This window comes from Callospermophilus lateralis, chromosome 11, assembly GCF_048772815.1.
Source record: "Callospermophilus lateralis isolate mCalLat2 chromosome 11, mCalLat2.hap1, whole genome shotgun sequence".
Taxonomy (NCBI): domain Eukaryota; kingdom Metazoa; phylum Chordata; class Mammalia; order Rodentia; family Sciuridae; genus Callospermophilus; species Callospermophilus lateralis.
Genome location: NC_135315.1, coordinates 24862389 through 24881696, shown reverse-complemented (window position 1 = coordinate 24881696; position 19308 = coordinate 24862389). Strand labels below are relative to the sequence as shown.

Below are 19308 nucleotides of genomic sequence, written 5' to 3'. Positions count from 1 at the left end.
CAAGCCAGGCGCACGTGGAAGGGGAACTGCTTTCCCAGTCAGGGTCAAGCGGGGCCTCCGGCCAGGTTTAGGGACAGTGTGGAACAGGAATAGGCTGGAGGGGGAGGTGAATTTCTGAAAATCCCAGAAAGCAGAGCCCTGGAGGCGGAGGCGGAGAAAGCCCACTGCTAAGCGCGTGGATCTGGACTTTGGCGTAGGCCCGCGGCCACTCTAAGGAGGGTGTCCCCCACCCGTGAGCCTCAGATGGGACGCGCCCCATCTCCAACCTTCCACCCTTGCCCCTGGGCCCAATCCCACCTTCGCCGGCGCTCCGCACAGCCTCCGGGAGAGCCAGGAGGCGTGGTCTGCGGGCGGCCCGCCCCTTTGATGTGCGCCGGCACCACTGTGATTGGACAATCGCTTGTGACGTGCGGGGACTGCGGTGGGTCCCGGTGCTGCAGCAGCCGCAGCGCCGGCCGCGGCTCGGGCTCCCGCTCCCGGGCATTTAAAGGGGACGCGGCGGCGGCCCGGGGGGATGGGGGTCAAGTGGAGGGGACGGCTCAGACGCACATCATCCACGGTCCCTCGGGACTGGAGGGACTCGTGAGCCGAAGCCAAGAAATCCGGGGGTGGATAAGACACCGCGTCCCCTTCCAATTCCCGTAAGCACCGCTTACTCCATCCTGCGCCTAAATACCTTACCTAGACCCCCTCCCCTCTCCTTACACTTCAAACTCTGCCGGGACAGAGCTCTGCCGCCACTGTTCCCACGTGAGTCCTGGGCTCCGCGAGTTGGGGAGGGCTGGGGTCCCAGTGTAGGGTGGGGGCTGTGTGGAGTTTCAGGGCGCTCGCTCACGCCCGTGGCGGTGGGGGAGTCCCTGGAGCAGAGGAAAGAGTCCTCTTACGCCCCCAAGAACATGGTGCCCCGTGTCCCTTCTTTCCAGCTCTGGCAAAGCCATGGAATAGGTGCCTTCTTGCTCCCTGTCGCCCTCTCCCCAAGCCGCGCACCCCCCGCCCGCATTAAAGCGAAGCGCCCGCCAGCTGGGGGTGTGCCAGAGTGCCTGCTTTCCAGTCACCTCTAAAAATATCTCCCCCCACCCCACCGCAGCTGCCACCTCTCTACCCCTACCCAGTGAGGATCTCCTCTCAGCTTGTCCACCCAGGCGGGGAGAGAGCCCAGAGGTGACTCCTAGTCTCAGATTCTCACTGGCACCAATGCACGATCATTGCCCCGAAACTATCAGGACGGGGAACTCCGAGCCTAAGGGAGCCTCCAGGGCCATAGGAGAAGCTCCAGCTGCAGTTTTCCCAAGAGGCTCAGACCCCTGAGTTCTAATCCTGATTCTGATGTGTGTGATCGCCCCCTCCCCATGTGTGATGTTAGCTTAACCTCTCTGGACCTGTTTTTCCTAGTTGCTGTTGGGGGTTGGTGAACAAGAAAGGTGGTGAAGTTGGGGGTGCTGTGGGGGGGGAGGGAGGGAATTCCAGATTTAAAATGTTAACTGATTTCTAGTGATATGAGACTTGTTTTGGGACAGAGAGGGCTTGGTACAGTGGGATTTCAGGAGTCTTCAACCCCATTCCCATCCTGTGTTTGCCCTTTGCAAAACTGCCCCAAAACTTTTTTTTGGTTCCAGGGATTGAACTCAGAGGCACTCCACCTCTGAGCCAGATCCCCAGCCCTATTTTATATTTATTTAGAGACAGGGTCTCAATGAGTTGCTTGGCAACTCGCTGTTACTGAGGCTGGCTTTGAACTCCCAATCCTCCTGCCTCAGCTTCCCAAGCTGAGGGGATTACAGGCCTGTGCCACACACAGTGCCAGGCTCCCCAAAACTTTTCCTGGGGGCTTCATCTACCCACTAGAAGGGGGAATTTCAAGTTTAGGGACCAATTTCAAAAACGGTCCTTTTTCTTCCCCATTCCCAGGAACTCTTCCACTCTCTTCACATAGATTTAATCTTTGAGTCAAAGATAGGAGGAAGCTGGCAGGAACCTATGATCCCAGATAAATCAAGGAGTCAGGCACTAATCTTACATGGGACTAGAAATGGACTCCCTGCCACTCCCAGAAACCCTACTCTCTTCTCCCTGCTCTAGCCTGAGAGAGAAACTTAGAGATCCTGACATCTTTTGGAGACCCTCTTGGTGACCACAAGGATTTGATCACTCAGGACAAAGCTGCCAGAGGTGAGTGAGCTTTTGGAATTTACAGGAGCCAGATTATAACTGGGGAAGGCCCCTCTAATTGCTTTGGGTGGGGTGGGGGTGTCACAGCATGGACTATTCAGTCTCCAGGGAAGATGCTTGGCTTTCTGCTTTGAAGATGAAAAGAATCAAGGGCAATCTACCAAACAAGTGTTTAACTGATTTCCCTAAATACTATTAGATGAAAAAATGTAGCTATGCCTTTTATTATGAGAAATGAGAAGTTTTGAACATAATTAAAGATCAGAAGGATATACCAAGCCAGGCGTGGTGGTGCATATTTGTAATCCCAGCAACTCAAAAGGCTGCCTGGAGGATCACAAGTTCAAGGCCAGCCTGGGCAACTTAACTAGACCCCTGTCTCAAAAGAAAAAGGGGTAAAGGATGTAGCTCAGTGGTAGAGCACACTTGGGTTCAATCCCTGGTTTAAAAAAGGAATCAGAATATTCCAAAAAAAAATATACAAGGACAAAGTGATGGGACCCTTTTCTGTGGAATGGAAGTTGGTCTCTGTCACTCTCTCTGGCCACCCCATCGTCTTCCTATCTTTCCTTTGCTTCTCTGCGTGCCTGACACGTGCCTATCCATGTTTGCTTTTGCAGTGGGAGTGGCATCCTCTGACCTTTCTCCTTGACTCATCTAGACCCAGCAGACTTATAATATCACCCAGGATTCTGACTGGGGACACTCTCCCACCAGCCTGCCATTCCCTTGCCCCCCATGTCTTTCTTCCTCTCACTTTCTTCTTAACCTGTGTCTCCTTTCTCAACCTATCACACTCTTTGCCAACTGCACCATTCAGCTTTGAGCCCTCTCCCTATTCCCAATTAAAAGTTGTTGGGGGAAAATTTAAACCCATATCCTCTCCTCACTGAAATGGTGATGCACGCGTGGTCAGGGGATGGGTGGGCAGGGCATGCTATGAGATGGAAAGTCATAGAGCCTATGTTCTGTCCCTGGTATGACCCAGTCTCTGTAGAGGCCAGCAGCTTCTCCCTGCTCCCCTGGGATGGTCAGGGGAGAGTGTCACCTTGACAAAGTCAGAGGCATTTACAGTGTCATCCATTGTCACCAGCAGAGGGCAGCAAGCAGTCAGATCTTTGCTCCTGGTCTAGTCTCTTGGCTCTTAGTAGCTTTCCAGTTGTTCCACGTGCCTCTTTCTGGTCTCACTCAACCCTTAGATGGAAAGGGTTATGGGAGCAGGGAGGAACTAGCAGCTCTATGTGGTGTTCTTTGTAGCTGCATCGGTGTAGGACTCAAAGAGGCCAAAGCTGGTCCCCAAAGGCATTCAGCAAAATCCAGCAGAGATTTCAACCTGACTCCTGTCCTATTTGCTGGATCCCAGACCTCTGAGAGCGCTAGAGAGGCCATTCCTAGATCACTTGTAGAACCCAGGGGTCTCAGTGCCCCCAGTTTTGATACGATAAATGCTGATCACTGGACCTTCCACATTATTGTATTATTTTGGTGTGGTACTGGGGATTGAATCCAGGGGCGCTTTACACTGAGCTATTTCCCCATCCTTTTCTATTTTTATAATCGACTTTTGTGTGTGTGTGTGGTACTGAGATTGAACCCAGGTTTTGGCATATGCTGGGCAAGTACTATTCTATTGAAGTAAATCTCCAGTCCTTATTTATTTTGAGACAGGGTCTCGCTAAATTTCCCAGGCTTGTCTTGAACTTGTGGTCCTCTTGCCTCAGCCTCCCAAGTTGCTGGGATTACAGGCATGTGCCATGGTGTCTGGAGGCCCCTTACCTTTTGAGGGCACAGGGAAGACAAAGCTATGGCCAAGGGTTCATGAACCAGACTCTACCCCATGTAAACAGCATGGCCTTGGGCAAGTAAGTCAACCTCTGAACCTTTTTCTGCTGATCTCACCAGACTGAGTAGTGAGAGAATGAGTAAAAGTGGTTTGTAAACTATGATATATGACCCTACATGTGTAGAGGGCAGTGATCACACTGGAGAACTGGACTCTGGACTCTGAAATATGGTTTTGAGATGCCACTGCCACTCAACAGTGGCAAATCAGTTGTGTTGGTCTCTAATATAACGCCATCTGTGACCTCTCTGGCATGCTAGGGGACTGTAAGAGGATTGCTACCAAGGTACATCTGTAAATGCTGTGCCCATTTAAGGGCTTGCTTTGCTGAGAACCTGGGAGTGGCTACTGGGGCTCAGCAAGAGAAAAGGGCCAAGTGGGCAGAAGTGGTGGAAGCAAAGCCAGCTGACTGGGCCCAGTAAATGGACTTTTTGATTGTCAGGAGCTCTGCAGAACAGCTGGAGTCCAACAGAGTCCCTAGAGGTGGTGCTCAGGGTGATACACTGACGATGAGTGGGTGTCTTCCAGTTGCTGGCCTCCGATGCCTGACTAGGGTAAGTGGATCCCTCTGGGATGGGGCTTCAGCCCACATTTTCCCACTATGGAGTGGGAGGAGCCCTATCCAGCCCCTTTCAGGCTTGCCTCACGTCCTTCTGGGCTCCACTAATCCCTGGAAGCTTCTATCCCAGGTGTGGGATACCTTACATCCTCAGTTCCAGGGATCCTGGGCTGAGACTCCCAGATGGATGTTGGTGAGAGCAGAGGATGACTCTAAGGATGAGGTCAAAGGGACCATTCAGTCAGGGAGGCGAGTAACCAGGTTCAAATCTTTAAAATGAGGAGTTGAGGCTTTTGTTCTACAAGGTCTGCCAGGCCATCAACATACCAGGCAGATTAGAGAGAGGGGAAGGAAGAAATCAGACTCCATCAAAAATGAATTGGGGTGGGAGGTGGGGTGGGGGAAGGCAATGTGGTGGGTATTCTGCAGCTGTACAGGATCCCTTCATGCTGTCCCTCACTCTTAGCTGCTGCTGGCAAACAAGGTGGCAGCGACATGCTGCTGAGGGCTCTCGTTGTCTTCATTTGCTTGCCTTTCTTTGTGCCCTGACACTTCCCCTTTGCCCCCATCCTTTCCCATGCTGTCCACACACCCATCACCACCACCACCATCCCTCCTTAACATGACTGTGACCCAAGGTCTCACTTCCTGGACACCCCTCTCTGTCTTCCTGTTCAGCAGTCTGTCTCCACATTCCACTAGCATGACTTCCTCCTAGTCCTCCCCTCACGTGCCCACTGCCTGCCCCCTCCTCCTCTGCCTTTTCAGCCACTGCTGCTCTCTTTCCTCTCCCTTACCTGTCTCCCAGGTATGCCGTGGCCTGGCGAGGGAGGCTTCTACCTTCCCAAGCCCCACTGCTTCTCCTGCTGCCCGCTTGCTTCGGACTCTGGCAGAAACCCCACCTGCTGACACGTTCCTCCCAGGGAATTGGCAAGTGATTAGTGATCAGCTGTCAGCACAGGGCTCTAAAATCCCTGGAGAAGCTCTATCTCATCCCTGGACCCCTATCCAGAGCCATCTGTCTGGAAGCAGCTCCCAGAGAACCCCCCTGGGTCTTATGTGGTCAGTCTACCTACTTGGTAATTCCAAGGGCCCAATCCAGTTCTCTGGCCAGTGCAGAGGCCCAGGCACCTAACCCTGAGGCCTGACACTCAATATCTACCTGCCTAGAATCTTTCCTGGAGCCTGGCTCCTTATTGTCCATCACAGTCCCATAAAGCCATTGATCCTACAAGGACCAAAAGGAAAATAAGGAGGTTACTCCAGCAGGGTGCATGGGTAGTCCCCCTGTCCCCCAACTCTGCTTGTGTTGAGAAAGGAGGATCTATTCCTTTCACCCCCTTTTTTTTCCATACCAACCACAAGGGCCACTGGAAGTCTCTAAATCATTCTTGTCCAGGAACCTCCCAAAGGGACAATCCCTAGGAAGCTACTTTTCTAAATTGACCCTTGCAAACCTCATCCAGTGACCCTGGGTGAGATTAGCAGAAACAGGAACCAAAGAAACCCTTCAGGGCTAGGATGGTCCCCTGGGTGTGAATTCTAATATGGCTAATTAAGGTGCAGGAGGGTGGGCGGGGGAAGGCTAGGTGGGGGTCAGCTTTGTGTACTCAGAGCTTAACCAGCCTTGGGTCCTCCTCAGGTCTTGGACGTGCCAGCGCCTTTGGCCGTGGCCCGCTAACCAGCCTCTCCCTGGCCGGCACCCGCCGCGCCCCCTCTCGCTTGTCCCTTCTTCCTCCTCCTGCTCCCCTCCCTCCTGCTCCCAGGACAGCGGGATGGCTGCTCAAGGCACACCGCGCTTCCTTTTGACCTTCGACTTCGACGAGACCATTGTGGACGAAAACAGCGACGACTCCATCGTGCGCGCTGCGCCGGGCCAGCGGCTGCCCGAGAGCCTGCGAGCCACCTACCGCGAGGGGTTCTACAACGAATACATGCAGCGCGTCTTCAAGTACCTGGGTGAGCAGGGCGTGCGGCCTCGGGACCTAAGCGCTATCTACGAGGCCATCCCCCTGTCTCCGGGTATGGGAGACTTGCTGCAGTTTGTGGCCAAGCAGGGTTCCTGCTTCGAGGTTATTCTCATCTCGGATGCCAACACCTTCGGTGTGGAGAGCGCCCTGCGCGCCGCCGGCCACCACGGCCTGTTCCGCCGCATCCTCAGCAACCCATCTGGGCCTGACGCTCAGGGACTGCTGGCGCTGCGGCCCTTCCACACGCATAGCTGCACGCGCTGCCCAGCCAACATGTGCAAGCACAAGGTGCTCAGCGACTACCTGCGCGAGCGGGCCCACGATGGTGTGCACTTCGAGCGCCTCTTCTACGTGGGCGACGGTGCGAATGATTTCTGCCCCATGGGGCTGCTGGCGGGCGGTGATGTGGCCTTCCCGCGCCGCGGCTACCCCATGCACCGCCTCATTCAGGAGGCACAGAAGGCCGAACCCAGCTCCTTCCGTGCCAGCGTGGTGCCCTGGGAAACGGCCACCGAAGTGCGCCTCCATCTGCAACAGGTGCTGAAGACCTGCTGAGCACTGCCGCCTAGAGGGGGCGCCCGGGGCTAGAGCGGGGAGGAAGGGCGGGGAGGGGAAACTGGGAAAGACAAACCTAGTTTTACTACTCCCTTTCCCCTTTCGCTTTGCTATGTCCCTCCGGAAATTTCTGGAATTTCGTTCTTTTGGGGGCCGGGAGAGGAGTTCGGAATGGTCCCTAACTATGCAGTTAACCCAGATCGGCTGCTGTCCTCTGCAGCAAACCGTTTAATTCTGGAGTCTGGTCCTTGGGAGAGTGGCGTGCATAGCTTTTGAAAGACAGCAGTGTTTCCAAAACCCTGTGCTCTGAACTGGGAGGTGGGGGCTTCTTGACAGATAAGAAAAGGAACACCTCCCACTGCTTTAACTGCTGCCTCGGGCTGCGTAACCTCCCCTTCCCCCAGTCTTTCCTCAAGGGGGACCCAGTATTCCAAACTCCTCGGGGCACCGGACTCTCCGTGGAGACAGATGATCCTCTCTGCTGACAGCTCCAGGCCTCCTGGATCTTGCTTCAGCCCCGGAAATCTCACTATTTCTGTGCTCGCAACACCTTGCCGCCCCCCTCCTACTCCGTCAGCACCTCTACACGGTAAAAAAAGAAAAAAGGAAAAAAGAAAAAAAAAAAAGCCAGCAGGATAGTCGCCTCCTAGTGGTGGAGTGAAGTAGCACACCGTCCACCTCAGGTTAACGCCAGCCAGGGACTTCACTGCGTTCGGAGGTGTCTCCTTGCACCCCAGCCTATGCATCAAGAGCCCAGGGACTTCACCAAAGTCGTCCTCCACGTCCCCCTCCTTCCATATGGAACAGGAAGCCATGATGTTTTTAAGCAGAGCCAGGGAAACCCAAGCCCCTTCTCCCTCTGGTGTTTGAGAACTATAAAGGAGGTGAAGGGGGACAAAGTGACTGAGATCTCTACTGCGCCGCCGTCTGAGGGTTGAAAATGAGATGTTTGCTCTCAGCCTCTCTTAAGTGAGGGAGGTTGTCCCTGCTATTCAAATTGAGGAAACAAGGCTGATCGCTCGGGCATACACACACACACACACACACAGAGAGAGAAAGAGAGAGAGAGAGAGAGAGAGGTGCAAGGGTCTAAAGACCCAGACACTCACTGCCAAAGGCTTGGTGGTCTGGTGGAAGGAATACTAATGAGGACTGAGGAGGTGGAAAGGCACTGCTACTGGGGCAATTCTGCAGGGCTACAGCAGGAGCCTTAGAATTGAGTGCCTTTCAATCCCTTCCCTCTGGTCCTCTAGCCCTGCAGGGCAGTCATCAGGTCATCAGTTTTATTCAAAGTTGGTACTTGCAGCTGGAGATCCCACTCTGCATGGATTAGGGGGTCCTCTGGACAACATCACCAAATTCTTTGACTTCCAGTTCTTTTTCACTTGCAGTAAGTCTCTGGGTATCTTCTCTCTGTCCCTAGGACCTCTCCCCCGCGACAATAAGGGGAAAGGAACAACACAGCTCGCAGACTAAGAGGTGGCCAGGCCTAGTCCAGCCTTGACTGGAGCAGGCTTTGTTCTGGGGCTCAAGACACCTGCTCCCTGCAGAGCCTGGGTGGGTACAGGGAGATCCCTGAGCTGTCAGCTGCTGGGCTCCACATAATTCCCCGGGAAGAATCCAGTCCCCTCGGAGCAGACGCCCTCGCACCAGCCATCCGAGTAGCGGCGGGTGACGCAGATGACCGTGCCCTCAGAGAAGGAGAGCTCGTTGTCCTTCTGGCGGGTGTATGGGTACAGTGTCACCACTGCAGGGCAGGAGGAAAGGGTGCATGAGTTGTGCCTCCTGCCCCCTCCTGCATAGAGATGGAGGGGCCAAACACTGGACTCTAGGGGAGCAACTCGGGGAGACGGCTGCAGGGAATAGGAGTGCCTTCCGAGCTTCAGGCCCCCTCCCGAGCTTAGTTAATATTCAATGCTAGGCCAGCTCCTTTCTATCCAATCACATCACGGGAGGGGCGGGGGATAACAAGTTCACACCTTTGCAGAGGGAGGGGAGAATGCCTTTGGGGTGGGAGATGGGGGTCAGGGCAAAAGAGGGCGGCAGGATCTGGTGCCCCTCCGTTCTAGGGCTCAGGTACCTTTTTCCAAGTATGCCTCCGGGACCCAGCTGGGTTCATCCGGCCCAAAGCCTGGCGGGGGTGGAGGTGGCAGCCCCAGGTCCTCTACCTCCAGGGGCGGAGGAGGGGGCAGGTCCAGGGTCAGGGGCAGCTCTGCGGCAGGGAGGGAAAGCAAGGGCTGCCTCCGGAAGCTGTTGCTCCAGAGGAGGCCCAAGATCTATCCATTTCATGCTATCTCCCTCCAGGGCGCACCCATCCTCCCATAATTTCTATAGCATGTAGATGGTGCTCAGAACACGCTGAAAGATCGAGCAGTATAGAGTAGTAAGACTTTGCCATTTAACTGGGTGGCACTAGTCAGATCCCCTTACATCGGAGTCACAGCTTTTTCGCCTGTTAAATAAGAGTGTGGAGATTCTCTCCGGTTAAGTTGAAATGAGAAGATGGGAGAGAAACTTTGAACATGGGGCCTGGTGTTAAGTAGGTGCCAGTTCACTTAGTTCACTCGCTCTGCCGCCTTTCGCTCCGGTCGGTGTATCAGCCACGCAGCGCTCACAGAGGCTGGTAGGGTTAGAGCCAAGAGCTACCTGGTGCCGAAGTGTGACAGAGACCTCGGGACGGCGACACCGGGAAGGGCGGGGCTCCTTACCTGGTGGGGGCGGGGTCAGCTCCTCGAGTGGAGGGGGCGGCAGAAACATCTCGGCGGCGGCGGCGGCGGGTGGAGGAGGTGGAGTTGGGGGAGCCTGTCCCTTGGACTGAGGGACCCCACCGACACCTTCGGCGCTGCTGAAGCCCAGAGAAAGCCGGGTTGGGACGCTTTCTGTAAGACGGACCCCAATAGGCCCCGCTCCTCCCATCCGAAACCTCGCCTCCTAACTTTGCCTGTGATCCCCCCCCCCAACCTCATGGTCACCGTGATGACGAGCGGGGGACCTTATATCCACAGTCCACCCACCACCCTCTCGGGCTCGATTGTGGGGCTCACCCGGCGGAGGTCAGCGAAGAGGCGGAGGAGGCGGCCGAGAGTTTGCCGTCAGGCACCACTGGGAGCTGCACGGGCTCCGGGATCCGGGGTGGTCTCCTGGGCAGGGGGTAGCATAAGGGGGAACAGTTCTTGGCCCGCAGGGCTCGGTTCGAGGAGGAGGGGGCGCTGGCGGAGGGGTGATTGGACGCCGTGCGTCAAGCACAGCACAGAGAGCAGCGGGGCGCCAGGTGCCGGCGGGGGCGGGGGAGTGGCTTCGGGATGGCGCGCTGCAGCCCCGGGCTGGTTAGGAAGCGGTAGGAACCTCACCCCAGCGTGGTGGAGGCAGGTGTTGCAGGCGCCTTGATGCTCTTTCGAGACAGGGTCCCAGTCCGTGACAGCTGCGTGCTCAGGTCCTGCCAGGAAGGCGGGTAGGGGTGGCATCTGGGGTGTGGGGCGGCAATCCCCATCCTCCTCACGGAGGAGGCGGGTGGAGGGGCGGACGAGAAGTGGGAGGGAGAGCGGGGCCTCGGCAAGTTCCCCCTTCCACTTCCCAGCTCCTCTCCCGCCCTACCCACATCTCCACTTGCCTCCTGTCATTGCCCGGTCCCCAGGGCCTCAAGTCTGCCACAGGCCCTACTGACCGACCGAGTTGGAGTTTCTGACTGAAAGGCAGAGCATAGACGTCGGAGGGCCACTTCCTCTGCATAGCCACAGTGACTGAGTGGGCCCCTCAGCTTCACCCTTCCCCAAAACCATCCCAGAACCGAGGAAGCTGGGGTGTCTTGGTGGTTCTTTGATTAGATCTCAACCCCAACATGAGCTGAGAAGTGGACAGGGCATTCTCAGAAGGGTCTCACCTGTCATTTTCATAGAACTATGAAAATGACTTTTCAGAGTTCAAGACAGAGGAGCAGGACCTGGGACACTTAGAAGGTAGTGTGCAAATGTCAGGGTGTGAACCATTACAAGAGGGCACTTTTGTAATTGGAATTTTGTCAAGAGTGAGCACATGAGGAACTAGGTTCTCTATTTGCTGTTCTTCACTAGGAAAAAGACAAAGGGAACTTGAATTGAAGAATAAAGAATAAGGGAGGGGCTGGGCTGTAACTCAGTGTTAAAACACATGTTTAGTATGTGCAAGAAGGCCCTGGGTTTGATCCCTGGCACCACCAAAAAAGAGTGGGGTGGGGCAAAAGAAATTTAGACAACAGAAAGAACTTTTTGGTGCAAAGAACTGGTGACGGATTCCCCTTTTGGGAGAGCTATATATTAGGGATGTTGTGGGGGTCATTTAGACACAGAAGAGCTTGTAATCTAGTCTGGAGTGATGAAGTGTGGAGACAGGAATTGACAAAAGGTGTGTGAGTGTGTGTGTGTGTGTGTGTGTGTGTGTGTGTGTTCTCCTATCTTTCAGAAAGAGATAAACTGAAAGGAAAGCACCCCTCTCTTCACTATGTTCCCCCTATGTGGCTGCATCCTGCTCCTTTCCACCACCAGCAGCTCTGGGGTGACTGCTCAGTTCAGTAACCTCAAACCCCCAGACAGAGGAAGTCGCTGTTCTCATGTGGTTAGGGAGCTGTTCTCATGCACACTCTGACACCCTCCCTTCCCCCTCTTCTCCTTCACACACACACACCCAGGACCAACGAGGGGCCAGGCGATCAGGATCTCTCAGCAGATCATCTGAGTACAGGGTAAAGGTCAGTTAGGGAGGAGAGGGTCAAGGGAGAATTACAAGATTTGGGGAAGAGGAGAGGACTCAGGGTGTGGCTGCAGGGAGGGGGGAAAGAGCGATTGCAGGGTAAACCAAGAACATGGACAAGAACTGGGGTCCTAGAGAGAAAGGAGCCTTGAGTCAGGACAGGGCAGGTTGTGGGAAGGGGGGCTCCTTTTCTACCTTGATTCCATGGCCAATGTCATCCAGGCAGCCAAAGTTGAGAGGTCTCCTGCAGTAGGGCGTGAGGGGGGGTAGGCTCTCAGGAGCGATGACTTTCTGGCCAGGGGGCAGCCTCTGGACAGTGGCTAAGGTGCCAATCTCCCTTCGGGCCACCTTCTCCATATGCATGTTCACCATCTGCGTGACAGGGTTTGAGGTGACAGTGGGAGGGGGGCAGTCCGTGACCAGCATCCTTCACTTTAAGGGAGGAAGAGGCTAGAGACATTGGGGTGGGAGTAGGGAATCCCAAGAGGCACTGAGGCCCGGAGGAAGAGTGAGTTTTGTGCCCAAGGCCACACAGTAATTGGGAAAAGAGTAGCACGGGAGGATGGAGTCACTTTGGAGCAACTTCCTGGTGGAAGAGAATGAGGGTTATTATTAGCTGAGCAGGAAGGGAGGAAGAGAGAAACACAACATCCCTGGGGATGCTGGGAAGGGACTGAAGGACAGGGCTGGCCGGGGAGCACAGGGAGATAATGTGGAATTGGCAGAGAATCGTGGATGGATAGGCTCTCCTCTTTGGGGACAAATAAGTGAATTAACTTCCCCTTAGAATGTTCCATAGAGAAGCCTACATCTCTGAGAGGGTGGGAACTGTGGTCTGCCAGGCTGGGAGGAAAAGACATACCCCATGCACTGACCATGAGAGGGATTCAAGGCCAGGTCCAAGGTACGACTGGATTTGTGCACAAGCTGTTTGGGACAGTGCCCTTGCTCAAGGTCCCGGGGAGGAAGGAGGAGGGTGTACATGCTGGAAAGGCTCGGGGCTTGACAGTGGTGGCAGTGCCTCCAGGGTTAAAGATGACCTTTGCCAAGCAAGCACTTGAGTCTAGGATATTTATTAAGTTACTGCCTGTATTTAGACACAAACAGTGTCCATTTGTGTCTCGCCTGTACTGTGATTGGCAGGCATTGCTTTCTGATGTCAAGGGTAGCATCCAGAGAAAGAAAATGCTTTGCCTTCAGGGAATTCAGCAAAGCCCACCACTGTGACCTAGCTAGAGATAAGGAGCCTCCCAAAGCTTAGAAAGTGCCAACCTTCTGCAGTCAAATTGGGCATTGGGACATGAAGGAAGGCAGGAAGGAACTTTTGCCGCAGAAAATGCCTGAGTGGGGCTGAAGAGCTGGGGGCTGATCCGGAATGTCTTCCGCACACTTACCTGGCCCAGCGTGCTCACGCGGGCTTCCACCTGCCGCAGGGCAACCCCTTGCAGGTCCAGCATACGCAGAGTGTGCCCAGCCAGGTTGCCCACCTGGTAGGCCACGCTGGCCAGTGCCTGGGTGGTGAAGGCCATGGTCTCCTCTAGTGCTTTCCGCTTGTCTGTGGCCTGAAAAACAGACAGTCCTGGCCTGAGTCCAGCACATTCCATCGGGTCTTTGGTTGGGTGGGATGGAGTGGGAGGTGATATAGAGAAGACAGGAGCAGAATTGGGAGAAAGTGGCAACCCTTAGATGTTGAGGTGGCTTCTAGAAGAATGATATAGGAAGAGGGACTTGGGGCATGTCAGGAAAGAAAGTCTGCAGCCTTGCGGAATGGGTGTGAGAGCAGAGAAAGATAGCCTTCCTCCAGTAATCAAGCTGAGCATGGAGCTGAGATGACCCTGCTGCCTCCCTGAGGACTTCAGCGATAAATGTCCCTTGGAGTTTGGGAGGTGAAGAGTAGAAAAGAAAAGAAATGCACACTGGCTGGAGGAGATATCCTTAAATTTAAAAGGCAATCACAGGAAGATTGCAGGTTTGAGGTCAGCCTCAGCACTTTAGTAAAGCCCTAAGCAACTTAGTGAGACCCTGTCTTAAATAAATAAATGAACAAACAAGGGATGTGGCTCAGTGGTTAACTCCCCTGGGTTCAATCCCTTGTACAAAAAAAAAAAAAAAAAAAAGCCAACCAACCTCATCCTTCACCCCTGACCTTTAAACTGAAATTCTCTAAGAGCAAGACCAAGGAATCTGTACCTGAATCCTCCTAAGATGGCTCTATGCTCCTTGTTGAGCCCCAGTCTATGGTTTGGTGCTTGGGAACTCAGGTAAGAAAACTGTAACCCAGAATGGAGTGACCTCATTCATTCATTCATTCATTCATTCATTCCTCTAATAGCTTCCTAATATGCTGAGAATAAAATCCAAACTTCTGACCAAGACCTGTAGACAGCACCTCCAGGTCTGGCTCCTGCCTTTTTCTTCATCCTCTCCTCTATCACTCCCCTTCTCACTTACTCCCTTGCATCTAGCTCCAGGAACCGGCCACCGGGGTTCTGTTGCTGGACAAGCTAGATCAGTTCTACCTCAGGGCCGTTGCATTTTCTGTACTCCGTAGAATCCTCGTTAATTGGTTTCACCTCAGAGACACTTTCTCTCTATTGACTGTCACATTTTCCCTGTTCTTCACAGCATCAGATATTATTTGTTATGGGGTGTGGTGGTGCACACCTGTAATCCCAGCAGTTTAGGAGGCTGAGGCAGGGGGATTGAGAGTTCAAAGCCAGCCTCAGCAAAAGCAAGGTGCTTAGCAACTCAGTGAGACCCTGTCTCTAAATAAAATACAAAATAGAACTGGGGATGTGGCTCAGTGGTTGAATGCTCCTGAGTTCAATCTGGGTACCTCCCAAATAAATAAATAAATAAATATAATTTGCTTATTTACCTCTATATTATCTATTCCTCTCCCCCAAATGTAAGTGCTATGAGTGTAGGGAGTTTGTCTGGGTCTGGAAGAGTGCCCAACACACAGGAGATATTTAATATGTGTGGTGTTTTTATTATTTATTTATTTTTGTACCAGGGATTGAATTCAGGGGCAATTAACCACTGAGCCACATCCACAGCCTTTTTTATATTTTATATAGAGACAGGGTCTTGCTAAGTTGCTTAAGGCCTCACTAATCCACTGAGGCTGGCTTTGAACTCATGATCCTCCTGCCTCAGCCTCCCAAGCTGCTGGGATTATAGGCGTTTGCCATCATGCCTGGCAACAGATACTTAATGAATATGCATTTGTAGGAGCCCAAACGCTTGCAGGCCACCTGTCAGACAAGGTGTGGGCCACTGTTGAGGGTCACACTGCCAGTCAGTAGAGGAGGGATGAGCAGAAGGTGGCTAAACACAAAAGACATCTTTTGTCAGTCCCAGATCAGGCTGGGGCAAAACTTCTCTGGTCTTTTGCTTCCCCTGTCAACTTCGGCATCTCCCATGGGGTCCTGAGCTTGTTGACTCTACCCTGTACCTTCCCCGGGGGGCAGGGCCCTGCACTGACAGGAAAGGCCACCCTTGGGGTCTCCTTGCTTCAGCTCTCAGATGCTGCTCAGGACCTGTTAGTGGGGAACAGACCTAGACATTTTCAGAGTCCCGAGAGAAACCTGGCTGACTCCCAGAACCTTCTGGGAAGCCCTCATTCTGGTTCTCTCCTCCCTGCCTTTCTGCTCCAACAGCAGGAAAATGATGCTCCTTTGCATGCCAATTTACATCTAATCCACATATGTATCTAAATTTACATCTCATCAGCATATGTCACCAAAGGACTTTGAATAGGCAAAGAAATCAACTCAGGATGTTAAACCAGAAAGGACAGCAGGTCTTGTTCAAGCTCAAGATCTTCCCTCAGTAAGTGAGGAAACAAAGCCCAGAATGAAACTAACTACTCCTGGGTCTCCACCCAAATTTCTTAACTCTTCTTCTGGACAGTTCTCTCCCCAGACTAGCATGTGAAACTGTCAGCCCAAACAGGAAAAGTGTGTGAGCCCAGCTCTGCATGCCTTAAGCCTAGACACTTTCTGACCCCCAGCTCTGGTCTTAGTCCAAAGTTAGGGCTGGAGGAACAAGGGTCTGGAACCCATCATCAGGGCCGCCAGCTCGTTCACCATGCAAATTACTCTGTTTGTAAAGTCAATCAACCCTGACTGAGAACTCTGCAGTTGACCCCAGTCGGCTTTCTCCCATTTCCCATGAATTTCCTGTCACCATGGTTGGGGTAGGGAGAGAAAGGTTGAGGTGGAGAAGAAGGGGCCAGGAACGAGTCCAGAAAAGGTAACTGGCTGCATCTCTAGTAGTTAGTGCTCTGCATGAAGAAAGCAAGAGTCCAGGGATTCTGAGGGGCCAGGGCTCCCAGTATCTGGAGTGGTTTTTGTTTTGTTTTTGTACCAGGGACTGAACCCAGAGGCACTTAACCACGGAGCCACATCTCCAGCCCTTTTTATTTTTATTTTATTTTATTTTTTATTTTGAGACAGGGTCTCACTAAATTGCTTAGGGCCTCGCTTAGTTGATGAGGCTAGCTTTGAATTTATAATCCTCCTGCCTCAGCCTCCTAAATCACTGGGATTATAGGCATGTGCCACTGTGCCTGGCCTGAAGTGTTTTTGCAAGGGCTGTGTCATCTCAATAGAATGGAGTTTCTTTAATCATGTGTACCTTTCATCCTTCTAAAGGACAATAATAGCAGTGATGAGAATAACTGCTATTCTTCCTGCCCTTCTTAAGGAGTGGGCACTGAGCTAAACGCTCTAATACAGTTAAAAAGTCAAGGTATAAGACCCTGAGGGGGAATTTGCCCCAGGTCCTGTGATTGGCAGGTGGCAGAGGTAGAAATTGGACTCAGGTCTTTGGGACCTCAAATCCTGAGTGTGCCCTGTATGTGCAAACAAGAAAGAACCCATCTGGAAGAACTTCACATGTGTAGAAGTTATTGAAGAAAATGGAAAGGAGTGTTTTTATCCTTGTCCATATGAGCATAGTTTTTAGTGCCAGGAGAACAGAGCTATTTATCGATCCATGTTCCATCTCATCTACAGGCTGATCAGTCAGCACCTACACAGACTTGGCTTAGAGTATTTTCAGCTCAGGTTTGCTCCGTCCTCACCCCCAACTCTCTTATTATGCCAGGAGGCCCTGGGGCAATTCTCTAGAAAAGTTTTGCCCAAGAGGTAACAGGCACAGCCATTCAGTCTTAAGGTAACAGAGAAAAGCCACCTGTAATCCCAGTGGCTGGGGAGGCGGAGGCAGGAGGATTATGAGTTCAAAGCCAGCCCCAGCAATTTAGCAAGGCCCTAAGCAACTCAGTGAGACCCTGTCTCTAAATAAAATACAAAATAGGGCTGGGGATGGGGCTCAGTGGTCGAGTGCCCCTGAGTTCAATTCCCTGTACAACAACAACCACCACCACAAAAAAAAAAAAAGCCATAAAATTAATCAGAGGACATGACAGGGAGGCAGAAGGACGGAGAGGAAAGATATTGGCATGGAAAGTCAGGGAGGCCAGGGCTGATGCTCTGCTCAGCAGTTTCAGAGCTGGGTGACCTTGGACAAGTCACCTCACCTCCCCAAGCTGCTGTTTTCAGATTCGTAAAATAGGAATTTTAATACTTTTCTCCAGAGGCAGTTGTGAGGGTAAATGAAAACACAGAAGTGTTCAGTCATTCGGTTCCCCTGCCCCTCTTCAAGACCCAGGAACCTACTTTGTCTGTCCTGAGACAACCGCGCAATTTAAAAAAGACATTTCTACAGTGGCACTCTCCTCGCCTTGCCTGGGACCTGCTCCCAGCAGCCATGTCGTAACCCCCTTCATCTTCATCAGCCCCCTTCTCTTTAGGTGAGCCTGCTCTGACTTTTCTCCACTCTCAAATATCAAGGAACAAATTCCCTTCTCTAGTCTGTCTTAAGTTCACTACAGCATCCGGGAAGGTCTTCTGACATCTCATCTAGAGCCAGACTGAAATGGAATGTACCAGAAGGAAAGGGTCTTTGGGCCTCTGGAGCAGGGGTTCTGAGAGACATGAGTCTGGGGTCTGGCCCAAGAATAGGATGTCCCAGACCTCTGAGGCTCTCTCAGGAGAAGGGGCCCAGTTGTCACTTGAGTAGCTGAGCTTTGGGGCCTGGGCTAAGGCTGAAGCCTGGAGTGGAAGTCAAGGCCCAGAACAAGCACCTGTCAGATGGCTGCCACGGCCCCTGAAGCTGGGCTGCAAGGGCCCTGAGGGCCCGTCGTCCTGGCCTGCGCCCACTCCACCACCTACCTGCACATAGTTGTCCTCGCAGTAGTCAGCCACCCGCAGCAAGGCGCTGTGATTGCCTCTCAGAGCCTCCCGGCCCGTGGGGATCTCAAACTCTTGTAGCTGCTGCAGCTCCGCCATCGCCCCCAGCCTCGGTGGGGCTCCCCAGGGAGCCCGCTGGTTTTGAGCCTCGCCCTGCCCTTGATTGGTCGCTCTGTCTGCCCTCCCTCTTTCTGCTTTTGGTTTCCTCTGTGTGAGAGACCCAAACCTGCTCGCAAAGGGCAGGCAAGCTCATTCCGGGACAAGAGGAAGTCAGTCCCTGCTCCCTGAGCCTGTGCCTCTCTGTCCCCAGTCCAGAGGAAGGGGGAAGCCAGGGGGGCCCTGTTTGGGGGCCCAGCCCCCAATCCCACCCAGAAGAGGAAGCCAAGGTCCAGGAGGCTGTGATTGCTCCCTGGTCCTGGAGAGGAAACTGGTCGGTGGGGGGATGGGGTGGGAGACTGAGGAGGAAGGGGGCTGGTCTGCTCTGGGGGTGTGGATTTTCCACTCATGGAAGAGGGGAGGAAAGGGCGGAGGGTGGGGGCTTCCTTGGGAAGCCCTGGGATGAGTCACCAAAGGACAGGGGAGTGGAGGGTGAATACGATATGGAGATCAGTCATACTCGGGGGGTGGAGACTGTGGACAGTGACAATGAATAACAACCCATGCAGCAGCAAGAGAAATCAGGGTTAGACACTAGGAAGACACAGGCAGAAGTTCCTGGAGAAGTGTTACCAAGCCTGCGAAGGGTCAGGTGAGATAAAGGTTTGCTATAGAGGCTCTGTGTCTGATGGAGGTTGAACAAGATGAAACTGACTGAGTGTGACATCTGGCGTGAGGGACTCAGAAATCAGACAACAGGAAGGATTTTGATTTGAGACAACACGAAGTTAAAGTTCTAGGTTAACTTGTGGGTTGGGGGCAGTAGTGATGGAGAGCATGGAGCCTCCCTCTAGAGCCACGGGCTCCATCCAGTTCGTGTCTTAACAGGGGAGCTGAGGGCTGGGGATGTAGCTCAGTGGTAGTGTGTTCGCCTAGCCCTGGGTTTGATCCCCAACACCTCAAAAAAGTAAACAAGAGGGGAGAAGTTGGTGAATTCTGGGATTCTGTCTAATTCTCAGTGTTTGGTGGGGCGTGGTGGCACACACCTGAAATTCCAGTGATTCAGGGGCTAAGGCAGGGGGATTGCAAGTTCAAAGCCAGCCTCAGCAACTTAGCAAGGTCCTAAGCAACGTA

The 19308-nt window shown here is 53.2% G+C and overlaps 2 protein-coding genes across 6 annotated transcripts; one reads left to right on the top strand and one right to left on the bottom strand.

Moving 5' to 3' along the window:
• The first annotated feature begins 410 nt into the window (after positions 1 to 410).
• Phospho1 (phosphoethanolamine/phosphocholine phosphatase 1) lies at positions 411 to 7995 on the top strand. Of its 5 annotated transcripts, none has more exons than XM_076871337.2 (4): positions 412 to 641; positions 2080 to 2169; positions 4455 to 4566; positions 6338 to 7995. In XM_076871337.2, exons 3-4 carry the CDS (start codon positions 4522 to 4524, stop codon positions 7094 to 7096), a joined length of 804 nt encoding a protein of 267 aa, XP_076727452.1. In that variant the 5' UTR covers positions 412 to 641; positions 2080 to 2169; positions 4455 to 4521; the 3' UTR covers positions 7097 to 7995. The 5 variants fall into 5 exon arrangements, with proteins under 5 accessions (XP_076727455.1, XP_076727453.1, XP_076727452.1 ...); XM_076871336.2 differs by having other exon boundaries at positions 412 to 750; XM_076871340.2 differs by lacking the exon at positions 4455 to 4566 and having other exon boundaries at positions 411 to 750.
• A 370-nt stretch (positions 7996 to 8365) lies between these two features.
• On the bottom strand, positions 8366 to 18253 carry Abi3 (ABI family member 3). Its single transcript, XM_076871341.2, has 8 exons — positions 18061 to 18253; positions 13216 to 13383; positions 12017 to 12193; positions 10447 to 10532; positions 10141 to 10236; positions 9805 to 9941; positions 9177 to 9308; positions 8366 to 8843 (listed from the first exon to the last, which is right to left on the bottom strand). The coding sequence occupies exons 1-8, from the start codon at positions 18175 to 18177 to the stop codon at positions 8680 to 8682; spliced, it is 1077 nt and encodes a 358-aa protein (XP_076727456.2). The 5' UTR covers positions 18178 to 18253; the 3' UTR covers positions 8366 to 8679.
• Between the last annotated feature and the right edge of the window lie 1055 nt (positions 18254 to 19308).